General features: G+C 44.1%; 1 protein-coding gene across 1 annotated transcript in view; it reads left to right on the plus strand.

Annotated features, from left to right (window-relative positions):
- FBXW4 (F-box and WD repeat domain containing 4) overlaps window positions 1–25283 on the plus strand; it is a 61332-nt gene that overhangs the window by 10728 nt on the left and 25321 nt on the right. Inside the window, exons 2-5 of the mRNA XM_056494718.1 lie at window positions 2352–2447; window positions 5159–5344; window positions 6497–6629; window positions 9131–9225. Coding sequence (XP_056350693.1) covers window positions 2352–2447; window positions 5159–5344; window positions 6497–6629; window positions 9131–9225 — 510 coding nt within the window. The remainder of the gene's footprint in view (window positions 1–2351; window positions 2448–5158; window positions 5345–6496; window positions 6630–9130; window positions 9226–25283) is intronic.

Consider the following 25283-nt stretch of genomic DNA (forward strand, 5'->3'; position numbering starts at 1 on the left):
CTGGATGAATAATATATCTATTAAGAGTAAAACAAAAAAAGACAGAACAATACCATCACCACCCCTCTCCCAAATCCCATCAAACCTCACCCATATAGTCTCCCCACCCAACCCTCATTCCCTCCAGACAGGAACTGTTCATATGTGGGAAAGAAGGAGGTGTCTGTTGGAGGAGTAACTGCAGGAGTGAACTGGGACTCTGGGCCGAGCCAACGTGTGATTCTTCAGAACTTCTATTTTCAGCAGCAGGAGGGTCTAGTCCTGCTAGAAAAGGGCCCAACAGGGTAAGGTAGTAGCTGCTTTTCTGACCTTGGAGTCACCTTTTCCAGAGCCTTGGAAATTACATCCAGTCTTAGTAGGGTTTATGCATTGAGCTCAGAATGTCTGGTTGGGCCAGCATGTGTTGGGAGGGGAATGTGGCACGAGTGTGTTTTCCATCACTGTGCAAACTGGTGACTTAAGATCTGTATGTGGGGAGAACTTAACTGAGGGTTGAGTGTAGGGAGGAGAAGTATTTTGGAGTAATGAATGGAATTGGATGTAGGCGGAGAGTCTGAACTTTGTCTGGGAGAGTAATAAGCAGTGACGAGAGTGGACCTGACCTGACTTTTCAGTACTGTGCATTCCTCATCCCAGACACTATCTGGCCTCATGAGCTCTTGCAAATGTTCCCTTTAAAGAAGGAATTCCTTTTCTTGCAGCCTGCTCTAACTCTATTTTGGTTTTGTTTGTTTGTTTTTAAATGGCTATGAAAAATAAAGAGCCTGTAGCTTTCTAAATTCAGTTTTAATTGGTGTGGCTCTACTGATCATAAACGTAAACTTGCAAAGCTTTCTAGAGGATGAAAAGCTTTTCTGTGTGTGGTTTCTGTTTTTGTTTAAAATGGGTCACATGCCCAGGAATGCAGTCAAATTATAATGGTGACTAAATGCCGGAAAGCATAGAAAAGAGGAGGGAAGGGTGAGCAGAAAAAAAGGAGCCTGAGGCTATGGAAGGAAGGCTGGGAAAATAAGAATCTGGCCAGACCCCAGGGCCAGGTTAGAGATTCCTACACCCATTAACAACCACAGGATATGTTTATTTACAGGGAGCTAATCTTTATTTTAAAAATGACAGAGTACCCAAAAATGCTACTTTTGGGAAGTGGATTGGAGGGGCTATAGGGATGGGAGGAGGAAACTGATTCTGATGAGGCAGCAGTTCCCATCTCTCGAGGATCTTCCCTTCTTCCTGTGCATCTGTTGAGAAATGCATGAATGCATGAAAGTGAGATAAACTCCTGTACTCTAGAAAGTGGTCCATAACCCCTAGTTACAAAGGATAATTTCTAGAGTTTGTTCTTGTTTGTAGTTTTCTGATCTTTTTTACCTAAGCAGCTCCAGTAAGGATATTGAATAATTAAATTTACGATATGAGAAAGATGGGAGCTAAAGCTGCCTTTCCCTGTGTCTTTAATCAACTCTGGATCATGAAAACAGAACAGGTGTTGAACAGCTGCTTGAACTGGGTATATTCATGTAGACTCTAAGGAGACCTTGGTCCCAGGTCTCCGTGGTACTGACTTTTTGTCACATCTTGAAGAGTGTTGATCTTGGTGTGTCTCAGCTCATTCCAATAACATTTGTAACCCAGTAACAGCTATATGAACCATAGTCTCTCTTTTAGTAGCTTTGACTGTAAAGAGAGAATTTTTCAGTGATATGCTGGAGTTCTCTATCCTTTGGTGAGCTGCTGCAAAAGATAGTTTTTCTTGGGGTATGTGTGTGCATTGGGTGGTTTATACACATGAATGTATTTTATGTTTAGTTTGGATACATCTTGATTTCTGATTATTATATCTGGTTATGTGATTGTCAGACAGGTGAGACTCTGGAGCAGTTTCTTTACTAGTCCTTCTGGATAGAAAGTCTCTTTCTTTAGTGTTCTGGCTAGTGTTTTCTCCATCTGTTCTTGTGTGGTTTTGTCCTTGTCTTAAATGGCTCTTGTCAGGTGATGTCCTATATCTCTGGTTCTTCTGGTGGTTTCTTTCTGTGTCATCTTGTTTAGATTTTTTTTTTTTTTTTGTCTGAACCTGTGCTGCATTCAGTATGCTTGGTCAAGTCTTGATCACGTTTAAGGTTTGTGATTATCAGAGGTGGCTTTCTTTGCTGGTAATCCCCCACTCTTGTCAGTGTTCCTTTCTTGTTAGTGCTCATGAATGTGCTCACTTGTAGTGGCTCTGGCACCATCAGTGTGTGTCAGTGTATCACTGTGGGTGAGAGCTTACCTGTGACCATCTTGAGTCCATTGTTGTCCAGAAGGCATCAGTCCTGGTTGCTAATCTCATCTCATCTTTCCTCCTCTGTCTGCAGAGCTGCTGGCATTCCAGTGAAGGAGAGGGTGAAGGTGTCTCAGAACTGGAGGCACGGACGCTGCCGGAGGGAGACAGTCCTGAAATGGAAATGCAAGCAAGTGGCTTCTTTTTCTTCTTTGTTATGTGACAACTGCTGTGGGGCCTTGGATTTGTTCCTGTGCTCTGAAATGAGATGTTTCATGCTCCTTGTGCTCCATGGGGCCTTACAAGTGATTGCTGCTGGCTTATTTTGTTTGTTGCTGGCTAGCTGAGTGTGGGGTAATCAGAGTTGCTGCCTTGCCCTGGGAATTCATGCTGAGTGTCAGGAGTTTCTTTCTTAGTAATTTGAATTTGTCTTTGTTCTGATCTGTACAGTTTTAGTTGCATTTAGCAACCTTTACTACAGATTTCAAACTGTTTGATTCATGTCTACTGCTGTATACCATGAGCAATCCTTTGTCCTGCTCTCACAATGAGCTCACCTTGATCCCAGATGTGGACTTAGGTGTCCCCTCAAAATGCTTCATTTTTCTCTGGTGATTTATCCTGGACCCCGATTTGGATGTACAAATCTAAAATGCTAATTGCCATGCATTGCCTTTTCCTCCTTCATTCTCATGCTTCTCTCCTTCACTTAAAAAAAGAAAAAGGTATATTTGATATTAATGATAGGAGCTTGTTGTTAACTTCTTGTTTGCAAAGGTGTACTTGGCTTTCAAAGCAGAACATGATAGGTCTTTTGTCTAAGCAGCACACATAAATTTTTACCCTTCACATCATCAGACCGAAGGAAAAATGAGAAAGACTATGGTTTTGTTAGCTGCTGAAGAGCAGGGACTTTCTACTGAGCTTTCATGCCTTTTTGTGCTGTGTAAATTGAAGTGGTGGATAATGTGCCACTTCTTGTCTAAAGTCCTGGGAACAGCTGTAATGAGCAGAGTGGGTTTTGGTGCAGGTTGTATACCTGCCTTTGAAGTGCTTGCAACCATCTGTGAAGACGGGCTCTGTGGATATTAGAGATCATTACTAAACCAGCTTCCCAAGTGAAAAGGCAAGGACTGATTTAATGAGGCCACCATCCAAATGGCATCCCTAATTTTCATTTATCCTGCTCCAGATTTGCTACTTCTCCTTATGAAAAAGCCATAGAAAAAGGTAAAAAGCTAAACTTCTGCAAAAGGAGAGCCACAGAAACTGGCTGTAGTCTAGGTAAGCTGGATATTCACTTGCTTTTAGGGGACTGTGTAGGAGTGGAGGAAGGAAGGGGAAATCAAAGCCTGCCTAAACCCAAAGCTCCTGCTCTGAAGATGCCTCTTACTTTTTCCATGTATATGATCAAGTCCCAGATGAATATTACAAACTCAACTGCTTTGTCCATATGATGAAAAGCCTGTTACTGGAGATGAATACAGGCAAGCAGGAACCTTCTGTCTAATGAGCAATCTTGTCCTCTTTCTTGTTTCTAGTTGTTCATTGTGATGTTAGGAGGTATGGCTGTGTGTAATGACTCTGATGACACAGAAAATCATGACCTCTGAGGCCAAATGATCTGAAAAAAAGAGGGAGGCAGGTTTTTATGAGAAGCTGCACTGCTTTCAAAGCCATTTGTTCCTGAAGAGTTTGAAAACAGAAAGACTGCTCTGTAGAAAGGCTCAGATTTGCTTGGTGTTTCCATGGACATTGGTGCACTTGGCAATGACTGCAGAGCAGAGACAATTTCACACATGCCCCATAGCACAAGTCCCATGTGTCTTTATATCTGGCCTCTATATATCCTGAAATCTTATTTGCTGATTCTCTGTTGGCTACACAAAAGCAAAATCTTGAGCAAAGATCTCACTAAGTGTGCATTGTATCCTATTTTCTTCTGTATTTTGCTTTTGTTTCAAGAATAAACTTCTTGAGATAGCAGACTTGATTCAGATATTGCTTGTCATCTCCTCTTCTTAGCCTCCCAAAAAGCAAGGCATATTTTCCATATATAACATCAATCTTCAAAATACTTTGGAATAGTTTTTTTGGCTCCACTGCTCTTGGCTTGGAACCTGTCTGTACAAACCTGCCACTGTCTCACATAAAGCAGAGGCAAAAAGGGTGCATGGGCTCTTCTGAAAGATGGGCAACAGAAATCAAGAGCTTGCTCTAAAGCTATGGCTCAGCAGGGGAAGAGGTGTGAATGTAGAAAAATAACTCCTCTGTATGATGAGCATGAAGTTCTTGGGTTGCCTCAGAGTGCAGGAGGCAGGTAACTTTCTGTGTGTAGGAAGAGCTGTTGTAGTTTGGTGACATGCTCCCCTGCTTAGAGATGTGTGGAACAGTGGCACTGTGGCATTGTGGTCTCTGCTGGGCACCAGCAAATAGTGTTCAGGATCAAGAGTGATTGTTTGCACCAACAGCCTTACATTGAATGCTCTCTTTGAAATGCTTGGCATAACTCACCAGCACCAGGGTCTTGTTTCCTAAAAAGTACAGACCTCATGCAGGTTCAGGGGCCCTTAAGTATTTCCTATCTGTGCTCACTAGACTTTTGGCCATCTCCTCTTTCAGAGATTCCATGCTTCCTTTTCCTCAGCTCTTGGTTAGAAAAATGCCAGCAATGTAATCTGCTTTTTATGTTGCTGGAGAAGCTTCACTTGTAGCTGTGCTGCTATATTAAGCCCCACTTTTGAATGTGACCTGCTGCTCCAACTTCACTTTTCTTGAGCAGGCATTCGTTTTTGTTGATATGTGTGCATATGTAATTATTTTTTCTTTTTCTGTGGGGTTGTTTTGTTTCATTTTCTTCTCCCCACTCCTGCATGCCCCCAACCTGCTGTCTGTTTGCAGTTTGATGCCCTGGATGGAGCTGGATGGCGAGTATCTCTACCTGTCTCAAGCAGAGAACATCCAGGCCTATCGCCTCTGTGCAGAGGGGACAGGCCTGCAGCGTCACCCTCAAGCCATCTTCTCTGGCCACCAGGAGGACGTGTGTCGTTTTGTTCTTGTCAACTCCCACATTGTCAGTGGAGGGGGGTAAGTTGGATGAATGAAGGAGCCTAAGGGTTTTGCTGCTGAAATTGGAAAGGTTCTGTGTAACTCCAGAGCAGAGGGGCCAGTTTTGCTAACAGTGTCCTCATGCTTGGCTGTGGTCAGCTACTGCTGCTTCCTCTCTTATAATTTTGGTTCTGGCCTGAAAAAGCTTCTCCTGCAGCATTGAAAGAGCTGTCTCATGCTGTTGACCTTAAAAAGTGTCCTTTGCTCTTGTAAACTTGTGTTGATACCCACAGGACTGTTGAATCGGGATTGATTGATCAGGCAAACCTGACTGCTGTGCAAGTTGCATTTCTTTCCTTGTTAGACCCAGGGTAGCTAGACTGTTCTAATAATCAGTACTGCTGGTTAGCTGGGACTGCAGTGGTGCAGAAAGTTTTCTAGAGACAAGTGTGTGTTTATTAGACCCAGTGATACAATTGTGGAGAGGGGAAAAATTGCCAAGCCTTCCAGCACACACACTTCTCCAATTAATTTTGCCTTTTACAGTTACAGCAAGTGACAGGACTTTCATTAACACCTAAAGCTTTAAAAATATACACAACAGCTAAGTGCAGAATTGGGAGAGACAAGCATGGCTGTCTGCCCTGGTTATCATGGGACTCTCACCTGTGAACTGCAGACCAAAATTCAGGTGAAAATGAAGGCTTGCATTTAAAATTCCAGTAACTATGTTGATTGGAAAAGGTCTAAATATCTGTGTAGTTAGTTCAAAGCACAGCACCCTGCACAACTTCTCTGAAATGAATGAAAAGCTGCGGCTTGGACATGGGTGAGAATGTCCTCTCACTTGTTCTCTTACTCCAGCCCTTCAGCATACAGGCAGAATTCTGGCAGGCTCAAAGCAGTAGGAGGAGGAATAACTGCTTTGCTATAGTTTCTGCAGCTTAACACAAAGTGAAGGGTGGAAAGATAGCCAGGAAAATTTTCATGTGCATCAGATCAGGCTTTAACTGGCCAAATGTGGAACTGCAAGACAACAGGTGATGTGTGAAGAGTGGAGGGTTAATAATGCTTCATGAATTTCAGCCCCTGTCAGAGACCAGTCCTGGTCTTTTTGTAGCACTCCAAAGCATTGGTGGAAGGTGCATGTCCAAGGGATACAAATTCCCTGCCTTTGGATTTGTCTTTCAGAGATGGCAGTATTGTCCTTCACAAGATCCATGGCTCCTACAGTGTCAAGTTCTCTGCACATGAACAGGAGGTGAATTGCGTAGACTTCCAAGGTGGCCTCATTGTCAGCGGCTCCCGGGACCGAACAGCAAAGGTGAGCAAGGGATGTTTCAGCAGCTGCAGGTGCTGCTGTAGAGGTGACTTCAGAGGTCTTGTGCCACGAATATTTAAGTGTCAGCAGAATGTTGTGAGCCCTGTACTCCTTGCAGGAGGAATGCTGACTGTCTTGGCTCATGTCTCTGAAAAGATGCTTGCTCTGCCAGGCTTGTTAGAAAGAGATTTGGCAGTAATTTACAGCATCAGCTGCTGGCTTAAACTTGGAAGTGCAGAAGGCAGCAGCTGATATTTTGCTTCTTTGCCTGTACATCTGTCTACACTGTAGTGGAGATGCCAGTTAGTGTGAAATTCGCTGTATGGATCTCAAACCCATCCTTGTTTTGTGATTTAACATTGTAGTGTGGTTTAACAATGTGGTGGTCTCTGTTATATATTCAATCTCTGTAAAGGATATGATCTCTTTTCCAAATCTATGGTTATTTACTAATTTTGTGGTTTGTTTATTTTATTTATTTGTGTGGGGTTTGTTTTTTTTTCCCCAATGATTCTTGGTTTGCAAACCAGGAATGAAGTTAGACTATGAGTATTGTTTGCTCCCATTTTTCTTTTTCAGCTGGCATCACCAGGTCCAGTCACATAATTTTTGACTATTTCTTTATGGGGAAGAACCTTGTTGATTTTTGTCCTTCTAGATCTGTTCAGCAGCTTTGTGCCTGTGTGGACCTGGAGAGTTGCTCCTCTGAGCTGTAATCAGCTCTGTGTGATCAGTTTAGGAAGCTCTACACAGATGTTTCACCCTTATCCTGCTAGCATGATGCAGTAGTACCTGTAGTATCTTCACAACCACTTGTTTTATTGCTGGAAGTCGTTGCACTATGTTGAATGTTATATGTTGGCTTTTACTCTGGGTAGGCTGATAGATACTCTTAGTGCTGATTCATATCATAGAGCATTCATGCAGATAAGAGGAAAACCAGCTAATTCCTATTTTTCAAGAGGGAAAGTTGAAGGAAAGAAAGACTTAAATTTCTTTTTAAAGGTTTTATAGGAAGTGTGTGAAGCAGCATGACCCAATTTTTTTTTTTTGTTGGTTCCTCTGTACAGATGTACTCCTGAGTAAAGTCACTTTCAAGTAAAGCAAGCAATGTTCAGATGCCAAAGGCAATTTTGGAGTTGCTGTTTGCCTCCTGGGAGCAAGACCTTGATGCTGCTTTGTCTCACACTTTAGCTGTGCTGCTCCCCCCTGGTCTGTGGATCCACTTTTCTGGGAGAGTGCCTTCTTGCTACTTCTCTGACAGCTGGAGGACAGACATCCCCGACCTTGAGAACAAATTCTTGAAGCCCAGAGGGGAATTTCAAGCTGTTTTTCTTAGAACTAGTGTGAGATCTTGCCCACCCAGTGCTCCCCACAGCATATACTCTGGGGATGTTCACCTCTTATTTTTTATCATCTCTTTTGTAGGCTGTCTTGTTTGCGTGAATGAGACTCTTGGAGGGTGGAAGGGAATCCCTGCCAACCTTTTAAAGGGGCTCTAAGTGTCTAAGCTATTGAGGGCTCTGCTGAGTGTTGATTAGGACTAAGCCCTGAAGAGCTGTTAATGTACATTCCTGTGTGATAGGCAGCAGATAGTGTGCTCTGAGCAATATTTTTAACCTGTAGGAGATAGGGATGCCTTAAAGGAGTTAAGCTTTTCTGCTGCTTTTGCTGACACTAGGTGCTAAATTCCCCGCTGACAAGAATAGCCTGCAATCCTGGGCATTATCAACAAACAAACAAATAGGGCACTCCACGCTTTGAAGTCTTGAAGCAAAACATTGGGGGTTGGTTACAGACAACTGGGGGGCTTGAGTCCTGTGGGCCAAGAATGATGGCAGAGTGGAGAAAACGAGGGCCACTAGCAGAGGCCCCAGCAAGAATTTTGGGGTCTTTATTAGGACCCAGAAACAAAGGGATGAACTGGTGGAAGGAGATGTTTGCACTGTTGTGGGACGGAAGGAATTCTCTCATACTGTCTGTGAGCAAGGGCAGCCAGTTTGAAAACTATCTGGGGTACACTTAAAAAAACTTAGTTTAAAGTGGGGAGGTCTTATAAAAGAAGGTTATTTTACAGGCTGGTGAATGATTACCATTATAGTTAATATAATGGAACTTTTCCAGGGATGCTACTAAGTCTTCCCACACTGTTCAAGAGAATAGATTTGAACAAATCCTAATTGTCATTTATTTAACTGCAGAAGATGAGGAGTTCGTGTTGAGTGCTGCCCTTAGACAGCAAGTGATGATGGGGTGCTCTCTCAGTTACCAGTGGGGTGGAAGATCATACTTATAAGCTGAATATTTGTGTGACTTCAAGTGCATATTTCTGCCAACAATTGAAGGCTTTGCTTCCCCAAAATAAGTAATTGGAATTCAGGGAGATGGTCTCTGGGAAGGTAAACATGGCAGTTTGGGGAGCTCATCCAGCACAATATTAGCAGTATGCATCCTACCTTCTGCAATTTTGGGTGATGTGGCATAACATGCATCTCTTTCTTTAGGTTTGGTCCCTGTCCACGGGCAGAGTTGGTCAGTGTCTACATACAGTGCAGACAGAGGATCGAGTGTGGTCCATTGCTATCAGCCCATTATTAAGGTAACAGATCTCTTTATTCCCAATTTTCAGCAGAGAGAAGTAAAGGAATTGGGTAGGCTGTGTGTCCACAAATCTTTCTGAGGCACCAATGTGACAGTTCAGGGACTTGATTTGTGTGGAGACTGATCAGGTGTTTGTGCCTGCAGCAGGAGCTCAGGGAAGAGCATGTGGTCTTTATTTCCTATACCAGCAGAGTGATCTCCTCATAAAGAGGCCGTGAAGGTGGCGCTGCGTTCCTCTTAGTGCCTCAGGTGGGACCTGTTTGTTAATTAGAAACAGTGAGCTGATCCTCTGGAGATTTTCTCTGCTGAAAAGATGCCAACTTTTATTCTCATTCTATAGCAGAAGAGATGCTGAGCAAAAAGGTCCCTGCTTGAGAGCTGCATGCAGTAGGTAAAACTCAGGGTTTTTTGAACATATTAAACTGGCAAAGATGAAGTGGAGTTCAGGTGTTGCCTGTAGCTCTGTGCTTCTAGTGCAGGCATAATGCTACAAGTACAACTTCAGCACGGGAAGCAATACATACACCAGTGTCTTCCAGGGTGTTCTTTGAAGTGCTGCTGTTCTTGAGGAAGTGAAAATCTGCAAAACTCTCACTGTTAAAATCTTACCAACCAGCAATGATCTGTCTCTTTGGTTCCCTGTTAAACTGGTCTATGTGCAAGAGAGGTTCTTCCTCAGCATACATTAAGGAAGAGAGGAGGAAGAGCTGCTGTTGCTGATGTCTGCAACTATTGAATTTTAGACTTGTGCAAAACCAAAATACTGTCCACAACTTCTGTCCTTGTTAAATTTCTAAGCTTGTTTAGCAGGCAGCAGAAACTTAGCAGTATGGAGCTAATGGCTTTATCAGACAAATGACACTCCAGGCTTGCTATGATTTTACTGTTGCCTTGTTTCTTTGCTCTGAGTGTTTGAGACATTTAGTGTTTTTGAAGTGCCACGTGTGTTAGTGTCGCTGCAAGATGTGAGATAGAAGTCCTTTGCTGTCTTCTGTGCTGCAAGGGTCCCTTTTCTGGCAGACAGGCTCTGGCTCAGGCACCGTGGCTGGTTAGAGACCAGTGGCATTCGGCTTCCTACTCCTAAGTGATGACCTACTGCCGTGGCCTCTTGTCAGGACAGTGTTCCTCTCCCTGGTGTGCACAATATTTACCCTCAGTCTCCCCACCCCCCCTTTCCTCCCTGCAGGGTGATAAATTGGAGGTGGTGGAACAGCTACCCCACGAACAAGTAGGCTTAAATTGTGCACTCTCATTTTTTTATGAGACTGTGGACTGTACCAGCCTCTCCCACTAGCCCACCCTACTGCACCCTCCCTTATCCCTCCATATTTTAGGGAGGAGGGTGTGGAGAATTAGAGCCAATTAGCCACGTCATTAATTCTTCAATTTGACGGCTGATATAGCAGGGCCTGAAACACGCTGCTGACCTCGTATAATGGGAACCCTGCTCCTTAACATATTGACGATGGGAGAAGTTAATTAAAATTCCACAGAGAGAAGGTGTCGGCTAACCTATAAACCTGTCGCTTCTCAGAACAAATCGCAGCCATCCTAGAAGAGAGAGAGGATCAGAGCAGGAGGGCATGTGGTGGGGGTGGGCCAGGGCAAGGGGCAGGGGAGATGAATTTTTCACTAATAGGTTTTATTACTTGCTGTCTAATGAGGGCGAGTATCAAAAAGATAATATCTGGTTTCTAGGAAAGTCTGCTTTGGGGAGCTCTGCGGTTTCTGTTTTATTTGTGCGAGCCCATATTTCACCCATATGCATTCCCTGTGTGCTTTTGTGTCTAAAACTTTTCCTCCCTCGCAGTCCCCATCCTTCTAGCCAGAGCTTGGATACGTTTGTTCCCCAGTGAGGCTGAACATGGCCTATAACCTCCACTTCCTCCTAAACATTTAACATGACCTTCTGATTCTCTCTTCTCAGTTGTGCTGATGTAAACTGAGATTTCCTCCATAAGGACAAGTTCTACTGGTGTAGAGCTGCTGGAGAGTCAGGCTCCAACCACCTAAGTATTTTGGTCCATTGCTGCTAAGAAATGGCAGCTGTCTCTGCTATGGACACACAGAGCTCAAAGCAGTTGTATACAGTGGGATAAGAGCAAGGAAGGCTCCTCCAACTCTAGCCATCCAAAATTGCTTTGGAGAGGCTGTAGTTTCCTGACCTGGAAGTTTGTCAGGACTATGACTCTCTAGAGTAGTCAGGGTGATATTCTTACTGAACTTCAGCTGTTAATGGGCTGAAACTTTTCTTCTTTTCAGTGATATCCTCCTCTGTGTGAAGCTTCTTATGAAGTATCTCATATGCTCCTGATCCACAGCTGGGTTTTCTGCTGTGCCTGCTGTAGTCCTGCACTGCTGAACTGCTACTCTAGAGGACAGTGCCTGTACACTCAAGCTAAACGTTAGAGACTTGAGCTCTTAGAGCACAGCTCCTCTGGCTTCAGGCATTTTCTTAGGTATTCTGGTGTCCCTGCATCACTACAGAGATCATCCTGTAGATGTGCAGAGCTGGAGGAGGAGGAGGATTCCTTGTTCTTTGTGTAGTGGTGCTATTCTGAGTGTTTTTAGGGTCTGCAAACAGATTGATTCCTATAAGGGAGATTAAGTAGAGGGAAAGGTATTAAAAGGGTAGCAAGAATATTGGATCATCTCTTCACACTGGGCAGGGGAAAACTGTGCTTAGTCCTATACATAGCTTTTTCAGCCATGGAAGTGTCTTGATGCCCATATGTGTTGTTGGAGCTTCATTACTTTGGGGATCCCTAACAGTGCCCTGCAGGGTAATGGGGATGGAAGGGCGTTGTGTTCATTCTGGGTTTTCAGCAAGTCTGCAAAGTTATGCTGTGCTTTGGATAGCAGGTCACACATTACATGTCACATAAGTGACTAGAAAAGGCTCTGAGTATGTTCTTAAAGTAGGATACTTAAAATGAGGGTACCTCAGCTTCCTTCTGCCGTTGGTTTAATTGATCTCCAAAGCTGTCCTTCTCCATGGGTTTGTAAACTGCAGTACTTACTCTGCTTCGTACCCTAAACTACATTTCTTAGCTGCTCAAAATCCTCTTCCCCCTGCAACGAGTTCATTTGCCTTTTGAACTCTGCATCACACAGATGTTAAACTTCCATTTACTGGCGCTTACTGCAGTGACTTATGTGTGCTCAGGGACCAGGGCAAGCCTAAGTGCAGTGAACCAATTCAAATGTGCAAGGTGAGGCAAACCCGGGAGTTTCTGGTAGAGAAGTGGCACCTTCATGCTTTGTTGTTCCCTGAGGTGGCAGTAGCTAGGGAAGAGAAAGGAGCAGTGTACAGTGTAAACTGGAGGGGAAAGAAAAAAAGAAGTGGACCTTCATGTTAAGTTCATTATTAATCTTGGATCCAGATTTTTTTTTTTGTGATGAATTTTAAAAAGTACTCAGATCTAGGCTGACTTCTCCTGCCAGGTACAGCCACTGGCATTTGCTATTTTAATTTTAAAATATTTTAATGTTTGTCATGTGATGCTGTACTCAAAGTGTGTCAGATTTTAAAGCAAGCAAAGAGATGGAGGCACACAAATGTTTTTCAATGTGCAACTGTAGATGAACATCAGAATGCCAGGTTTCAGCAGCAGATAGAGAGCTAGGCAGCCCTTGGTACATTTTGGGGCAATCATAAAGTGCCCTGTTGTGACAGAAATGTGCTTTGGGTGTATTAGCCCAAGAGCCAGTCTCTTCCTTTCTGACTCTGTCATTAGTCTGCTGCAATAGATCACCTCTCCTCATGGATGTTGCCTTGGTGAGGTGCAGGTTAACTCCAGAGAGAAGGAAAGTTTGTACTGAGGACAGTCTGCGTTGGATGCTTAATTTAAAGGAAAATAAGTACTTACATGAGCAGCTGAATTTAAAAAGCTGGGCTGGCTCTCCTGTTTATGCAGTGTTGTAGTTGAGACCCAACTCCTCTATTTGAACATGCTGATTTTAACCTAATTGCCTCTCCCATGGCTTATTATGAAGAAGTAATATCTGAGGAGATCTCTGCTTCTACAGACAGCCTCAGTCAAATTGTAAAATGTACCCCAAACTCATTGGGGAAAGGAAGGAAGAGAAAGGTTACTGACAGGCAAGTTTACTGAATGGACCTCTCTTCCATTGGGAGTGATCAAAATGATTAATTTTGAGGGCTTCTTTTTAATGGTTATCTAGAAACTTCTTGTGAAAGTGTAACAGTCTGATCTTGCAGATTGCCTTAGAACAAAACAACCCACTTGAATCAGAGCAACTTTGCAGTGGTTTTAACTGTGCAGTTGAAGCCCTAATATGTAGAAGTTAAAATGTTGGATAATGTTCCCCTGTCCTCATTTTTTACTCCGATTTTATCAGCTTATTGCCCCTACTGCATATCAAGATGAGCTGTTGGCTGTAGTGTGCTCTGCTTTGACCTAGCTTTGTGCAGTTAACCTCTCTGAGTCTGCTAGGACTTGGGAGAAGGAGCTGAGTTTTGTTTGGGTTTGTGCATTGCCAGCAAAACAGCCGGCAGCAATAGCTCTGCTGTCCTTGGGGATCTCCGTAGAGCCTGGTCGGTTTGAATAATTGAGAGGGGACTCTGACCTGCAGCTGTTTCTTAAGCAGGGCAGGAAGAACCTGCTCAGCTGTGAGATCCCAGAGTGGACGTGCAGAGTTAGTGGTGGCATTAACTGCCATCTTTTACTGACCCCAGAGGGTGATCTGGATGTGGGTTTCTAGGTATATGCAATAGTCATAACTGACTTGGTGCTCTTTCACCCTAAAGCTGAAGAGCAGGAAATGAGTATCAGTTTCTTCCCTCTGGAGCTAAAATGACACCTGTGTCTTATCCATTTGCCCTGACTGTTCCCTTGGTATTGGGAGGAAGAAGACTTTGTTTTACCTTCTTTAATTGTGTGATAATGACTCTATTTGGTCTTCTTCACGAGGGTGAACACATGAACATGCATGTCCATTTTCCCTCTCCTCCAGAAACAAACACATATGCAAACATTTCTATAGACTGAGAAACTGCAGCTTACCTTTCTTCACTTCAGTTTCTTTCTTTTGTCCTCTAAAGCTCACATGATTGATTACTTCCTCCCTTTTTTGTCACTTTTGGCCAATACTCTAATGTGTATATTTTCTGTGACTGTGTGAATTGGCTCACTAGTTGTTGCAGGCAGGTGAGCAGGTTTTGGGAGGCAGTAGCTGACTGAGTTGGAATGCAGACATCTGTTTCTAATTGTGTTGAGCTGTGTTGCATATTGAATTTTTTTTTTTCCTTCCCCCTGCAGTTTTTTATCATTTTTCCCCTTGCTTGAGAGGAAAGTCTGTCTCAGAAAGCTTGGAGGAAGCATCTTTCTTGTGCTGCGTGGTCTGCACAGGAGAATCCATGACTGTTTAATCGATGTCACAGAAGAAACTTAGTTGAGGGGGCTGGCAACTTTATGGTTTGAGGTTTCAGTTTGTGATTGTTTTCTCTTTGCTTTTTAAGTTCGCAGGGGGAGAAGGTAACTTCACCAGACCTTGGCTGCTGTTTACCTTTGCTCGGTTGTGCAGTGTGCCTTTGTTTTTCCACCTTTGATCAGTCTCCTGCCAACAGATAATTTAGCAATTGCATCCTAGGGTGGAAGTGTGGAGTTAATGTTAAAATTAGGGTTTTTTTCCTTTCCTTACTTCTGTGGCTGATGGAGCAGAGAAGAGGAGAGGGGAGGTGAAGGGGGCCATAAATTCTAGACCTGGTGATTCTGTTCCTTGTAGAGAAATGAAAGCCTCTGATGTCTCTTCAGCACTTTCATTAACATTTAAATTAAGGGTTTGTTTTTCAGGCGGCCTCAGTCGAAGCCCTTTCATAGTCTGACACATGGAGGCCGTTCTCTCTCTCCTTCTCTCTCTCTCTTTTTCCACCTTGCATATCAGTGTACAATAGTAATCACTGTTTTATTTTTTTTTTCTGATCTCTCAGGAGGGCAGCGACCTGACAAGCTGTACCAGAGGTTCAAAGAGAAACAGAAATGGAGTGCAAAGGTAGATGAGCAGGAGGATGCCAGGTTTCACTCCTACAATTAGAGTGGTGTCTGTTCCCTCCCCGCCTTTCAAATGACTGCTTTTGGAGGCAGGAAGGGACACAGAGGGATGGACTTTGCTTGCACGGTGAGAGCCCCAGGTGCAGATGCCTCTAACCAGGCTCAGCTTCCACTGTTACTCCTCCCAGATGAGGCCGGCTGTGTCACTCAGTGGATGCAAGCTCATGCCCTGAGGTGGGAAGTGAAGCTGTAGTGTCCTAAGATAGCAGCCTGGCCCTTCTAAAAGAGTGTTGATTCACTCTGAGGACAGCAGGAGACTGGTCCTCAGCCTGCCATTGGCATTTGAAAGGAGGGTGACAGTGGAGGATATTGCCCTGAAGTGAAGGCAGTATCTGTCTTTTGTGCTGCAGGGCTTAAGTAATGTCTGCTCTGAGCATTGCAGCTTACTGTGTCTGAAGTGTCAGTTTGGATTTTGGTTTGCAATGACCTAAACCAGACCATGCTTTGCCATAGCTAAGCAGTTTTTGGTATAAGAGCAGTTCATTCAACGTCAAGAAGAAAAAGCTGTTTTCCACCTGATTCAAAAGGTGTGTGAAAGCCAAGGAACAAAGGGACAGTTTTAGGAATGTCAATGACTTCCAGTGCAGAAGCAATGTAGTAGGATTTGTGTAAAGACATGAGTCTTTGTCCCAGAGTTTTTTTGGAATCTTCCACATCTCATCTCTTACCGTCACCACTGGTAGGCTGTTACCTTCTACAGGCTCTCTGACAGGAGCTGGGGGGCTCCAATAGCACTGCACTGGTATCTTTTAGCTAAAAGATAGAGGAAAATGAGCCAACACATGAGCAGTGTTCAGCATAAAGAAACTTGCAGCTTGGTTGCTGTGACTGTTCCACTTTCTATGGCTTCACTATATTACCACCCCAAATTTGTTTTCCTTTCACTAAGACCTTCATCCAGGTGGGCTTTGAAGAATGCCAGACAGGATGAGAGAAGCAAGCTGGCATGGGATCAGGAAGGGTATTCCCTGAATGACAGTAGATATGGTACATAAAGAGGAGTGCCAAAAATTTCTGTTTCTTCAAGACTGATCATAAGTGTGCCAGTGGTGGCTGTGACTTGCACCATGTGGCTTTTCTAGAGGACCTAATTCAAAGTTGTGCACTTGCAGAAGCATCCTATTTGTGCTGAATGATGTTCCTGTTACAGAGCTTGGATTCTTTTGTTTCCTTTTTGTATCAACTATCACGGACTGTCATTTGTCGTTTCACTTGTCAGGTTGAAGTATTGTGTCTGACTGTTCTGAGTTTACAGTGATGACTCAGTGAGTGATGCAGAACAACCTTTCAGAGGCTTGTCCGTATTCCTCCAGTGCTCTGGAGCTGTAGGGTGGGATGTGCTTCTCTGATCCCATCTGACCCATGCTCTAATTGTTTTGTGTCCATCTTATTGTTCTGGCAGTGCACAAGACTCCTACCTCCTCTCTGTGAGATATTTCAGTGTAGGCCTAAAAACTGCCACCATCAGCATCATCTTGGTTCTTCATCCTGTATCATGCAGAGGGGGAGTCAGAATGTCTGCTCTGCCCTACTGGCATCTGTCCACTCTTCCAGGTGCTTCAGCTTTGGAGACTCAGGCATTCACATCCACTGAGTTTTTCTTCTTCGGGACACACTGTTGGATGGTGCTGACCATGTTTAGTGAAACCCACAGCCTGCACAAACCAAAGATATCAGCAGTAAGAAAGAGGATGCTTCGTATTTGTCACATGGTGTCCTTGATCGTGGCTTCTGAGCCATCTCTAGTGTTGCCCAGTGTGTAACTTTTCAGTGAGAAATGCTTTTAATTTAAGCTCTCCTGAGGCTGCATGCCAGCACAGAGCTCTGCTTGGCTGCCCTAGTGGTAGCTGGGGCAAGTGTGCTGCAGCGGTAGCTGGGGCAAGTGTGCTGCAGCACTAGCTGGGGTAACACCTACTAATTCTCTGTGGAAGCTCCACTGTATTTATGGGTGGAGAGGACAGGGGGATGCTTGCTCTCCCACCTTCCCCCATGTTGTCTCAAAAGTCCTTGGTGCATCTTTGATTAGGTGTAGGTCAAAAGAATTTCCACATCGTGACCTTAATAACTGGGGTTGATTGGCAGGCAGTCTGCGGAGAGGGAGCAGCCTGTCCCTTTCATCTCCCTTGGTGCCGTGCTGGGACAATGGGCCAGCATATTTTCCTTGTTGTTCCTCATTTGAAAAGGGTCTGGTATCTCTACTAGGTACCTGTGACATGGGGGTCTTGATTGGGGTCTCATAAAGGGCCCTGTCACTGTGTCCAAAGGCCAGGAATACAAAGGCGGTCAGTGGGTGGGGGTCTCAGCTGACCACTGAAGAAGGGAGGGGAGGGTCCTGGAAGCAGTGGAGGGAGAAGCAACCCCTGATGGGAGACCTTAAAGGGGGGAGGGGGGGAGGAGGCGGCCCATTTTTGTCCCAAACTCATCAAGCACATCTGCAGAATTGTCCCAGCCGCTGCCTCCCAGTTTCAAAAGAAAATGATCGTTTGATAAACCGTCCTGATTCACCACTTTCTCACAAGGGAGGGAGACCCACCTTTGACCTCTATGATTTCACATTGGGCCCAACTCCCCCCCCATCCAATTGCTGGAGAAACTTTGAAATGCATCCCTTGTGCTCCCTTTCCTTCTCCCTCTTTCCCTTTACTCTCTCTTCCCCTTGCATTTTTTTTTTTTTTTTTAGTCCCCCTCCTCCTCTTCCCACCACCCCCACCTTCTCCACTCTCCTGCTTTGTAAAAAAGCAGGCGTACTGCTTTGGAGTTTAGGCAAGTAATTAGTAAAATCTTTTCTGCAGCACAATAAAACCACAGCCCTTGGCCTGCATATTCCCACAATTTACATACTCGCGGGCATTCGAGAAAACAAGTGGTATTCCCAGTGCATCGTTGCCTATGAAAATCGTTTCGAAGGCAGGGAGGGGAGGGTGCTGAGACCCACTCGCTCCTGCGAGCTATAGGAATGTGCATGAATATATTAAAATGTTTTCACACAATGCTTGTATTTTCCAACGGGAAGAGGCATCTTCTGGATGAAAGGCGGCTGGCCCAGACACAGGCCTCTTCCAAACGCTCTTTCCCACTCAGGGTTTGTTTGCATGGACCAGATAGAGAGGGGGCCTGGAAGGGGAGGAAGGGGCAAGGCTGCTATCTATGAAGAGTAAATCTTTGTGTGCCTCTTACTCACTCCCCATTTGAGGTCCCAGAAAGTCAAATTATGAGGGAATTGTGTCTGCAGAGGGAGGCAGGAAGGGAGATCATCAGGACTTTCTGCAAAAGCTTTTGGAGGCATTGCAAACGTAGAGAGGAAATAGCTTGTAATGGAGCATATAGTGCTGTGACCAATGGGATTCAGTGGCTGCAGCAGGAAATGACTGAGAGGGAGCTGACTATCTTGAGCAGTATTAGCAAAGTGCCTATTAATAACAGAAAGCATTCTTGCAGCACTTTTCCAGCTTCATCTTGCTGTCAAGATGACTCAATGCTACTCAATGCTCAGTCTGGGCAGCGTGTCCAGCTGTTCTTCTACTTTTTTGAAGAGGGTGATTGTTCCAGTCTGTGCCACCAATGGAACCCGGCAGTCTCCACTTCTTTTCAATCAGGGCCCACTTAACTGCCTTTCCTCCAAAGAGGTTCTTTGGGCACTTTCAGCTTACAGGATGTTGACAATAGGTGTGTGGTGCAACTTGTATCTAGATATATGTGTAGATCTGTGATTTCCTTTCTAGCAGACGAGAGCTGATGGAGAAAATTGAAGTGAAGGGAGGGAGAGGCTGAATACAAGTAATGAATGGCTTGGCTTAGGAGCAGAGTTTGTGTGTAGGGAGGACTGTGGGTTTAGCTAGAGATGGTGTTTTATTTGACAATACTGGGGCAGGCTGCAAAGAGGCTTTGCGTGGAGGTAGGATGGTGGCTGCATTTTTTTTATTATTTTTATTCAGTAATAGTCTTTTGGTGACTAAGAAAGCCCTTTGAAATTTCTGGGGAAAGTGGTGTGGCACCAGCACGGTCATCTGGATGCCTTTTCCCTTTGTGGTGTATACAGAGCTCTTCTAGGTGGATAACCTGTCCAGATGGGTTCTGCCCTGACAATTTATGTGTCTGTCCAACCACAACCATGGCTGCATTTATCAATACCATGAAGAGCTATTCCAAGGTCCATGCTACCCAGCTGAAATCTCTACTCTCCTGAAGAAATTTTAAGAGTACAGGCTCCCAGAACAAGGCATAAGTCATTTAGAGAGGAGTGGGAAAGCTTTATTGAGAACTTCTCCTCAGCTGAGCCAGCTCTTCATGTCCTTTCTGGCCAGACTCTCTCTGTGACAGATGACAGAAAATGTATTCCCTAAGATCTACAGGGAGCTAAACAATTTAACATTGCAAAACTTTCTGCAAAAGAGTATTTTTGTATGGCAGCTGTTCCTAAAATGGATCTGCAGAAGTAGCAAAGCTCTGTCATGCTGTTGCTCCTGGCTGGCCTGCACTGTTCATCCTGGTGTTGGTCATGGTGCAAAGGTCTTTAACCTTTTGTTGGAAATAACCAACAACCCAACTTGCAAGAGGGCTTGCTTCTTATTTTTAATTATTGTCTTCCCAATTCCCTGCTCCTCCCCTTCATCTTTCTGCATTTCTTAAAGAGGCAGTGGAGGGAAAAAAGCTTTGGTTTTTGTTTGGGAAGGGGGTTAGGAAGGGCGACTTGGCCCCTGCAACCTCTCATAGGGGTGTCTTGTCAGGGCGCGGCATGGAGGGCACAAACAGATCATAACCTTTAAATGAAAATGTGATGGAGGGGAGAGATGAAAGCAGTGAAACAAATTAGATACATCTAGAGGGGGTGCTCAACTGGAGAAAATTAGCATTTCTTCCTAATTGGAGTGCAGGGCATTCCATTACAGGGTTTCATTACAAGGAGGGAAGCACTGGGCCTCTTTGGGGGATTCCCCCCTGCCCTTGCTTTTTCTAGAAGTAAAAAATATATTTGGGAGAGAATTGTGAAAGTACTGAATTTGACAGAGCAAAGGTTTCAGACTGCTGCAGGAGGAAGAATTATAGTAAAGCACCAGTTCTTTATTTATAAATACAAGAAAGTGATGATTGTGTACACATGAAGGCAGTTGCTAGTCCTAGTTTTCCTGAAGGAAATTAAAAAGTATACAGGAGGCTGCAGGTGATGGTAACTTTCTGATTCAAGTGCTTGCTGAATCAAATTTCTAGACTATCCAAAATGCACTAGTTTGTTTGAAGCAAAGGAATATGTTTTTGATTATGGTCAGTGGAGTCAATTGAAGCCTGTTTTATACTGCATATGAAGTCCATGCTGCACAAAACACTTACTTAATGTGTGTTTGCCTGATTCTACCTCTAACTACAGCTGTTGTATCCAACAGAAGTTTGCTTATATCTCTGGGAAGACAATGGCCAACTTCCAGCAATGTCTGGTGGCTGCTTTGGGGCTTGTATAAGCTCTGTGGTCCAAATAGCTTGTGCCAACTTGAGGAACAGGCAGACACGGATGTGCTTTATATGTACATCTGAGTGTGTGAATGGTGGCAAGAGTAACTTAGAGGAAATTCAAGGGACAAGGTTTTGCATTGCATTTCCTGGTTAGAAGTAGAGGGGGACAGTTTATTTTTTCCAAGCCTGGACTGGATTATTTATCAGTCAGTGCTCTCAGGGAAGCCTGGGGGGAAGAGCAGAAGGAGGAGGAAGAAGAAAAGAAGAGCATACTTTCTTCAGGTGTGTGGTATGCAAAGTATGTTGCTCTTCCAATCTTCAGTGACAAACTTTTCTGTTCCAGCTCAGGAGAGGGAATAGATGAGCATATCAATATGGATTGTTGGAAACTGCTGAAGGAAGGGTTCTGTCTGCAGAGAAGGTGGTTCCTGGCAGAAAGGGAGATGTTTGTAGCAGCACTGCCTTCATCCTGGGCAGGCTTTGTCATCCTTGTGCTTGGGATAAGGTTGCAGATGGCATGGATTTACAGAGTCATAAATGTAAATCTCTGGCTTATCACTTGCTGCTGAATTTTGGCATTTTAACACAGAGCATAGCACTGTCCACAGAAATAAGTTCAGGCTTAGAGAAAATACTGATAAAAATGAAAGCATGGCTCAGAGATGGGCTTCTCCCATATTAGTATGTCTCCCATTGCAACATTCTCCTTGTCACTTCAGTCCTCACAGAAGATGCTTGGCAGACTGTTTAAAATAAAGCAAGAAGGGAACAGGACTAGAGAGATTAAAATTTGGAGAGGAGCAAATGGGTAACAGAAGATAGTCATCCTTGGAGGGAAACCAGTTTCTCTGAAGAATGGGAATTTCTCCTCAATGTGTGCATCTGGCTTGAATGCTAATACACTTCCAAATGAAGCATGCCAGAGTGCCTCTTGCTTGTAGCTAAGCTTCAGTTTCCTTGGCTTGCTGGCATCCTGAATCTCTGTTGTGAGTTGGACACTGGAAACGTGGACAGAATTGTGTGGCTCTGACTCTCTCCTTGGCTCCATCGCCTCTGGTTTCTTTTCAGAGCAGTATGAGACTGTTACAAACTGGAAGGCAGAGTGGAAAGTCTGTTCTTTCTGTGCAGTGTTGCCTGCATTGTGTTCTGTGGTTCATTATCTAGATTTGCCAGGTAATCTCTACCTTCCCTCCCAACTGCATGAAACACAACTGCTGCAACCACTTTGTTGCTCTTAGGAGGTGTTGTGGGTTCATGATGCTCAAATCATCATCTCTGCATGTAGGATGTGCTCTTACTGATTTGTAGGCATCCTGTCACTTAGCAGGTGCAGGGCTAATTTGGGACCAGGTATTAAAGCGAGCTTTTAATGTGCATTGCCCTGTCTAATTAGTAAATTCTTGTTCTCTCTCCTCTGAGATTGAAGCACATATTCCTTTAAGTCTAACCGTCCATCAAAGAGGACTTGAATGAGGCCCTGCTATGGTTGGTAGACACAGGCAGCTAATGACAAGAGAGAGCCCATTTCCTTTGAGAAGAGAGACCTGTAGCAAGGTGATTTATAGTTCCAAAGATTTATTAGTGTGGGGGCTGAAGAGAGTCTTGCAAGCTGGAACCCAGCAGCTTAGGTTTTTTCAGGGGAAAAAAGAAATCTGTGCGTGTACCTCTTCCCCACTCCTGAAAGAAGTGAGCTCATCTGAAGCAGCAATTGCAGATTAAGCTGGGCCAAGCAGCAACTGCTACTATTGCTCTGCTTGGTCTCTTCCTTCTGGTGCAGCTGTGTTGAGCTTTATATCTGTGCTTTGCTCAGTGACCTGCTTTGGCTGTTCAGGCTGATTTAATGAGAATGGGTATGGAGCAGGATTGAAGAGTTTCTCTCTTGCATGATTTTCTGTTTTGGCCTAGAGCATGTTTTTGTTTTCTGTATACTGTTATTCACCAAATGCTGCAATAGTAGTACCAGATACATTTGAAATTACTAGAATATTATTTTAAAATGAATAAAAGATAGTATTCCTTTCACACAGTACTTCAGATGTCGTGGAGGTGGATGATGCCAGTTTTGAAAGTGATTTTGTAAATTCATGGATAGCAGGTTCATAATATGGAGCTAGATGGGAATACACTCTTTAAAAACCTTAATACAGCAATTGTGGATGCAAGCAAATGACCACAGAAGGTTGCCAAGCTTATACAATCTCCCTGAACAGCATCTGCCAGTACCACTGGAGACAAAACAGTGGGCTCCATGGACCATGGCTTGACAAAAGGGGCATTTCTCTTCTTCTGGCCATGGTGGGTCAGTCCAGCATACCTCTTCCCCAGCATTTGGTGTTCAGCAGTGTCAGTAGTAAAAGTCTGTGGAGAGGATATGAAACAAGAACAAAAAGATCCTTTTCTGTCTATTCCTTCCTAGCTTCCAGTGGGGAGAGGATAGGGTTTCCTTGGCTAGAGTTTTCATCTGGACTAATGTTTCTTTCTTATTTGCAGAAGATAGCTCTGTGAGCAGCTCATCTCTTCTTTCTGAACCTGTCAATGTTCTGGGCTTCGTAGGCTCCTTTCAAATTCAGTGTTGTGTTGTTCTGAGGAAGAAGCACCTTGTTCCATTTTTAAACCTTTTGCTTGATTGTTTTATGGGGTTATACAGTGAATGATTTCTGTCTTTGATACCCTTCACTCTGTTTAAAGTGTTCATATTTTTCCCAAGCCACCCCAACTCTAGTATCAATGGCCTTATGTTAAGCAGTAGCAAGCCACGACTTGCAGGTACTTGCTGGCCAGCTGTTATTTGGGGTGGAGTTTATATGGAGTGGAGTTTAGGCATCCCTGAGTTGTGGTGAGCTCATCACTTCCTTCCAGTGCAGCCTCTGATTCGAGTCCACAGAGATGCAGCCCATCATGAACTGATGGCCATGTAATTGATTCTTGTGTATTCACATGATAAAAGATGAGTGACAGTTTTGACTGGAACACTTGTAACTGGCTACAGAATCAAATACTAATACTCAAGTAATGTGCTCATTTTAGTGTAGGACGTGTGAGTGAGGTTGGTTTTGGCATTTTTTGTGTGGGTGTTTGACTTACCAAGTAGAACTTGTTCTTTTAATAGCTGTGGTTTTGGATGTGACTTCCTAAATTCTCAGAGCACATGGAAATAAGGTAGGCCATGGAAAGGAAAGGAGGAAACTGTGGTTTCACACTCCTACCCACAAAGTTGCCTATACATTTAAAGCTTCCAGACTTCTATTCCTTGAAGTGCTGGAGGACTGACTGCCAGGAGGTTGTCCTGCTTCACCTAGACATCAGCTTACTGAGTGACAGGAGGCAGTGTACTTAATATCCCTTTATCAGATATTTTTTGTCATCTAACGCCAATGTAGGTTAGGGAATCCCCTGGTCCATTGCAGACTTGAGGTGTGTGCCTGAAGAGTCTTTTTCTCAGTCCTTTCCAATGCAATCCTTTCTCTCTTATACCATTTTATGTGTAATTTTTCCCCAATATACTGACATAAAGCATCATAATAAATTAATGCTCACCTTCTTGTCTTCTCCTTTCCCTATCTTCTATGCCATCTATTTTGCCTGATCACTTTCCTATCTTCATCTGGCTTATCTCAGCTATCAGTGAAATTTAATAATTCTTAGCCTGCCTTAAAGCCCAGTCTGATTGCAGATACTGAAGGTGCTGTGAAACTGTGCCTTATTGATGTCAACATGGTTTGAACTCTGGCTTCTGCAAAACTTTTCCAGCAAGTTTTTTGGGTGGTTTGAGATCTTGTGAGAGGTGGCCACTAAACATCTTTGTGCCTTAGATGTGTATTATCTGTTAATGAAACCTTGTATGCCTTTCTCTGTATGCAGGGCTGGGGCTTTCTGGCCTGACTGGCAGGTTTGATTTCTCACTCTGGTGCTTGCTCACAACCCAAGTATGCCCTGAACCTGCAGATGGGGAGGAGGGGTTTTATTCAGGATCTTGGTTGCTTAGGGCTGAAGCGTTGACATGCTCCTAACACACAGTATGAAAACCCTGAAGCAAATCATGCTGTGTAGAGTGGAGAACTTGGGGAGGTGGAAGCTGCCCAGAGCTTTAAGGGCAAGTGGATTAAGGTTGCTGCAAGCGTGTCCGTGTCAGGACTGGAATGATCAGAACAGGAAAGCTCTAGGAGTCATTTCATGGCTGAGTTAAACGCAGATGAGGCTTTGCTTCCCTCCTCCACAGAGCACCTGTGTCTCCATGCCTCAGTGTCCTGGCCCTTTCTATGTGTAGCATGTGCTCCATATACATGCCCTTCCCCTTTCACCTTTTCTGGTCTTTGACTTCTTAAAACCCTCTGAGCATTATTTCCCTCTCCCCTGATGAAGAACTCATTTAGACTTAATTTGTGAATTGTTTGAATATCACAGGGCAGAGGAGGAAGATCAAGCACTCTGTGATTTGGCTTCTTTCCCCTAGAAGCATGAACAAGTACAGCTCTTGCCTCTGTATGGTATTAAGAAAGAACTGCTGCCCTGTGTGCTAAGATAAGGAACGTAT

The sequence above is a fragment of the Oenanthe melanoleuca genome, chromosome 6 (assembly GCF_029582105.1).
Source record: "Oenanthe melanoleuca isolate GR-GAL-2019-014 chromosome 6, OMel1.0, whole genome shotgun sequence".
Taxonomy (NCBI): Eukaryota; Metazoa; Chordata; class Aves; order Passeriformes; family Muscicapidae; genus Oenanthe; species Oenanthe melanoleuca.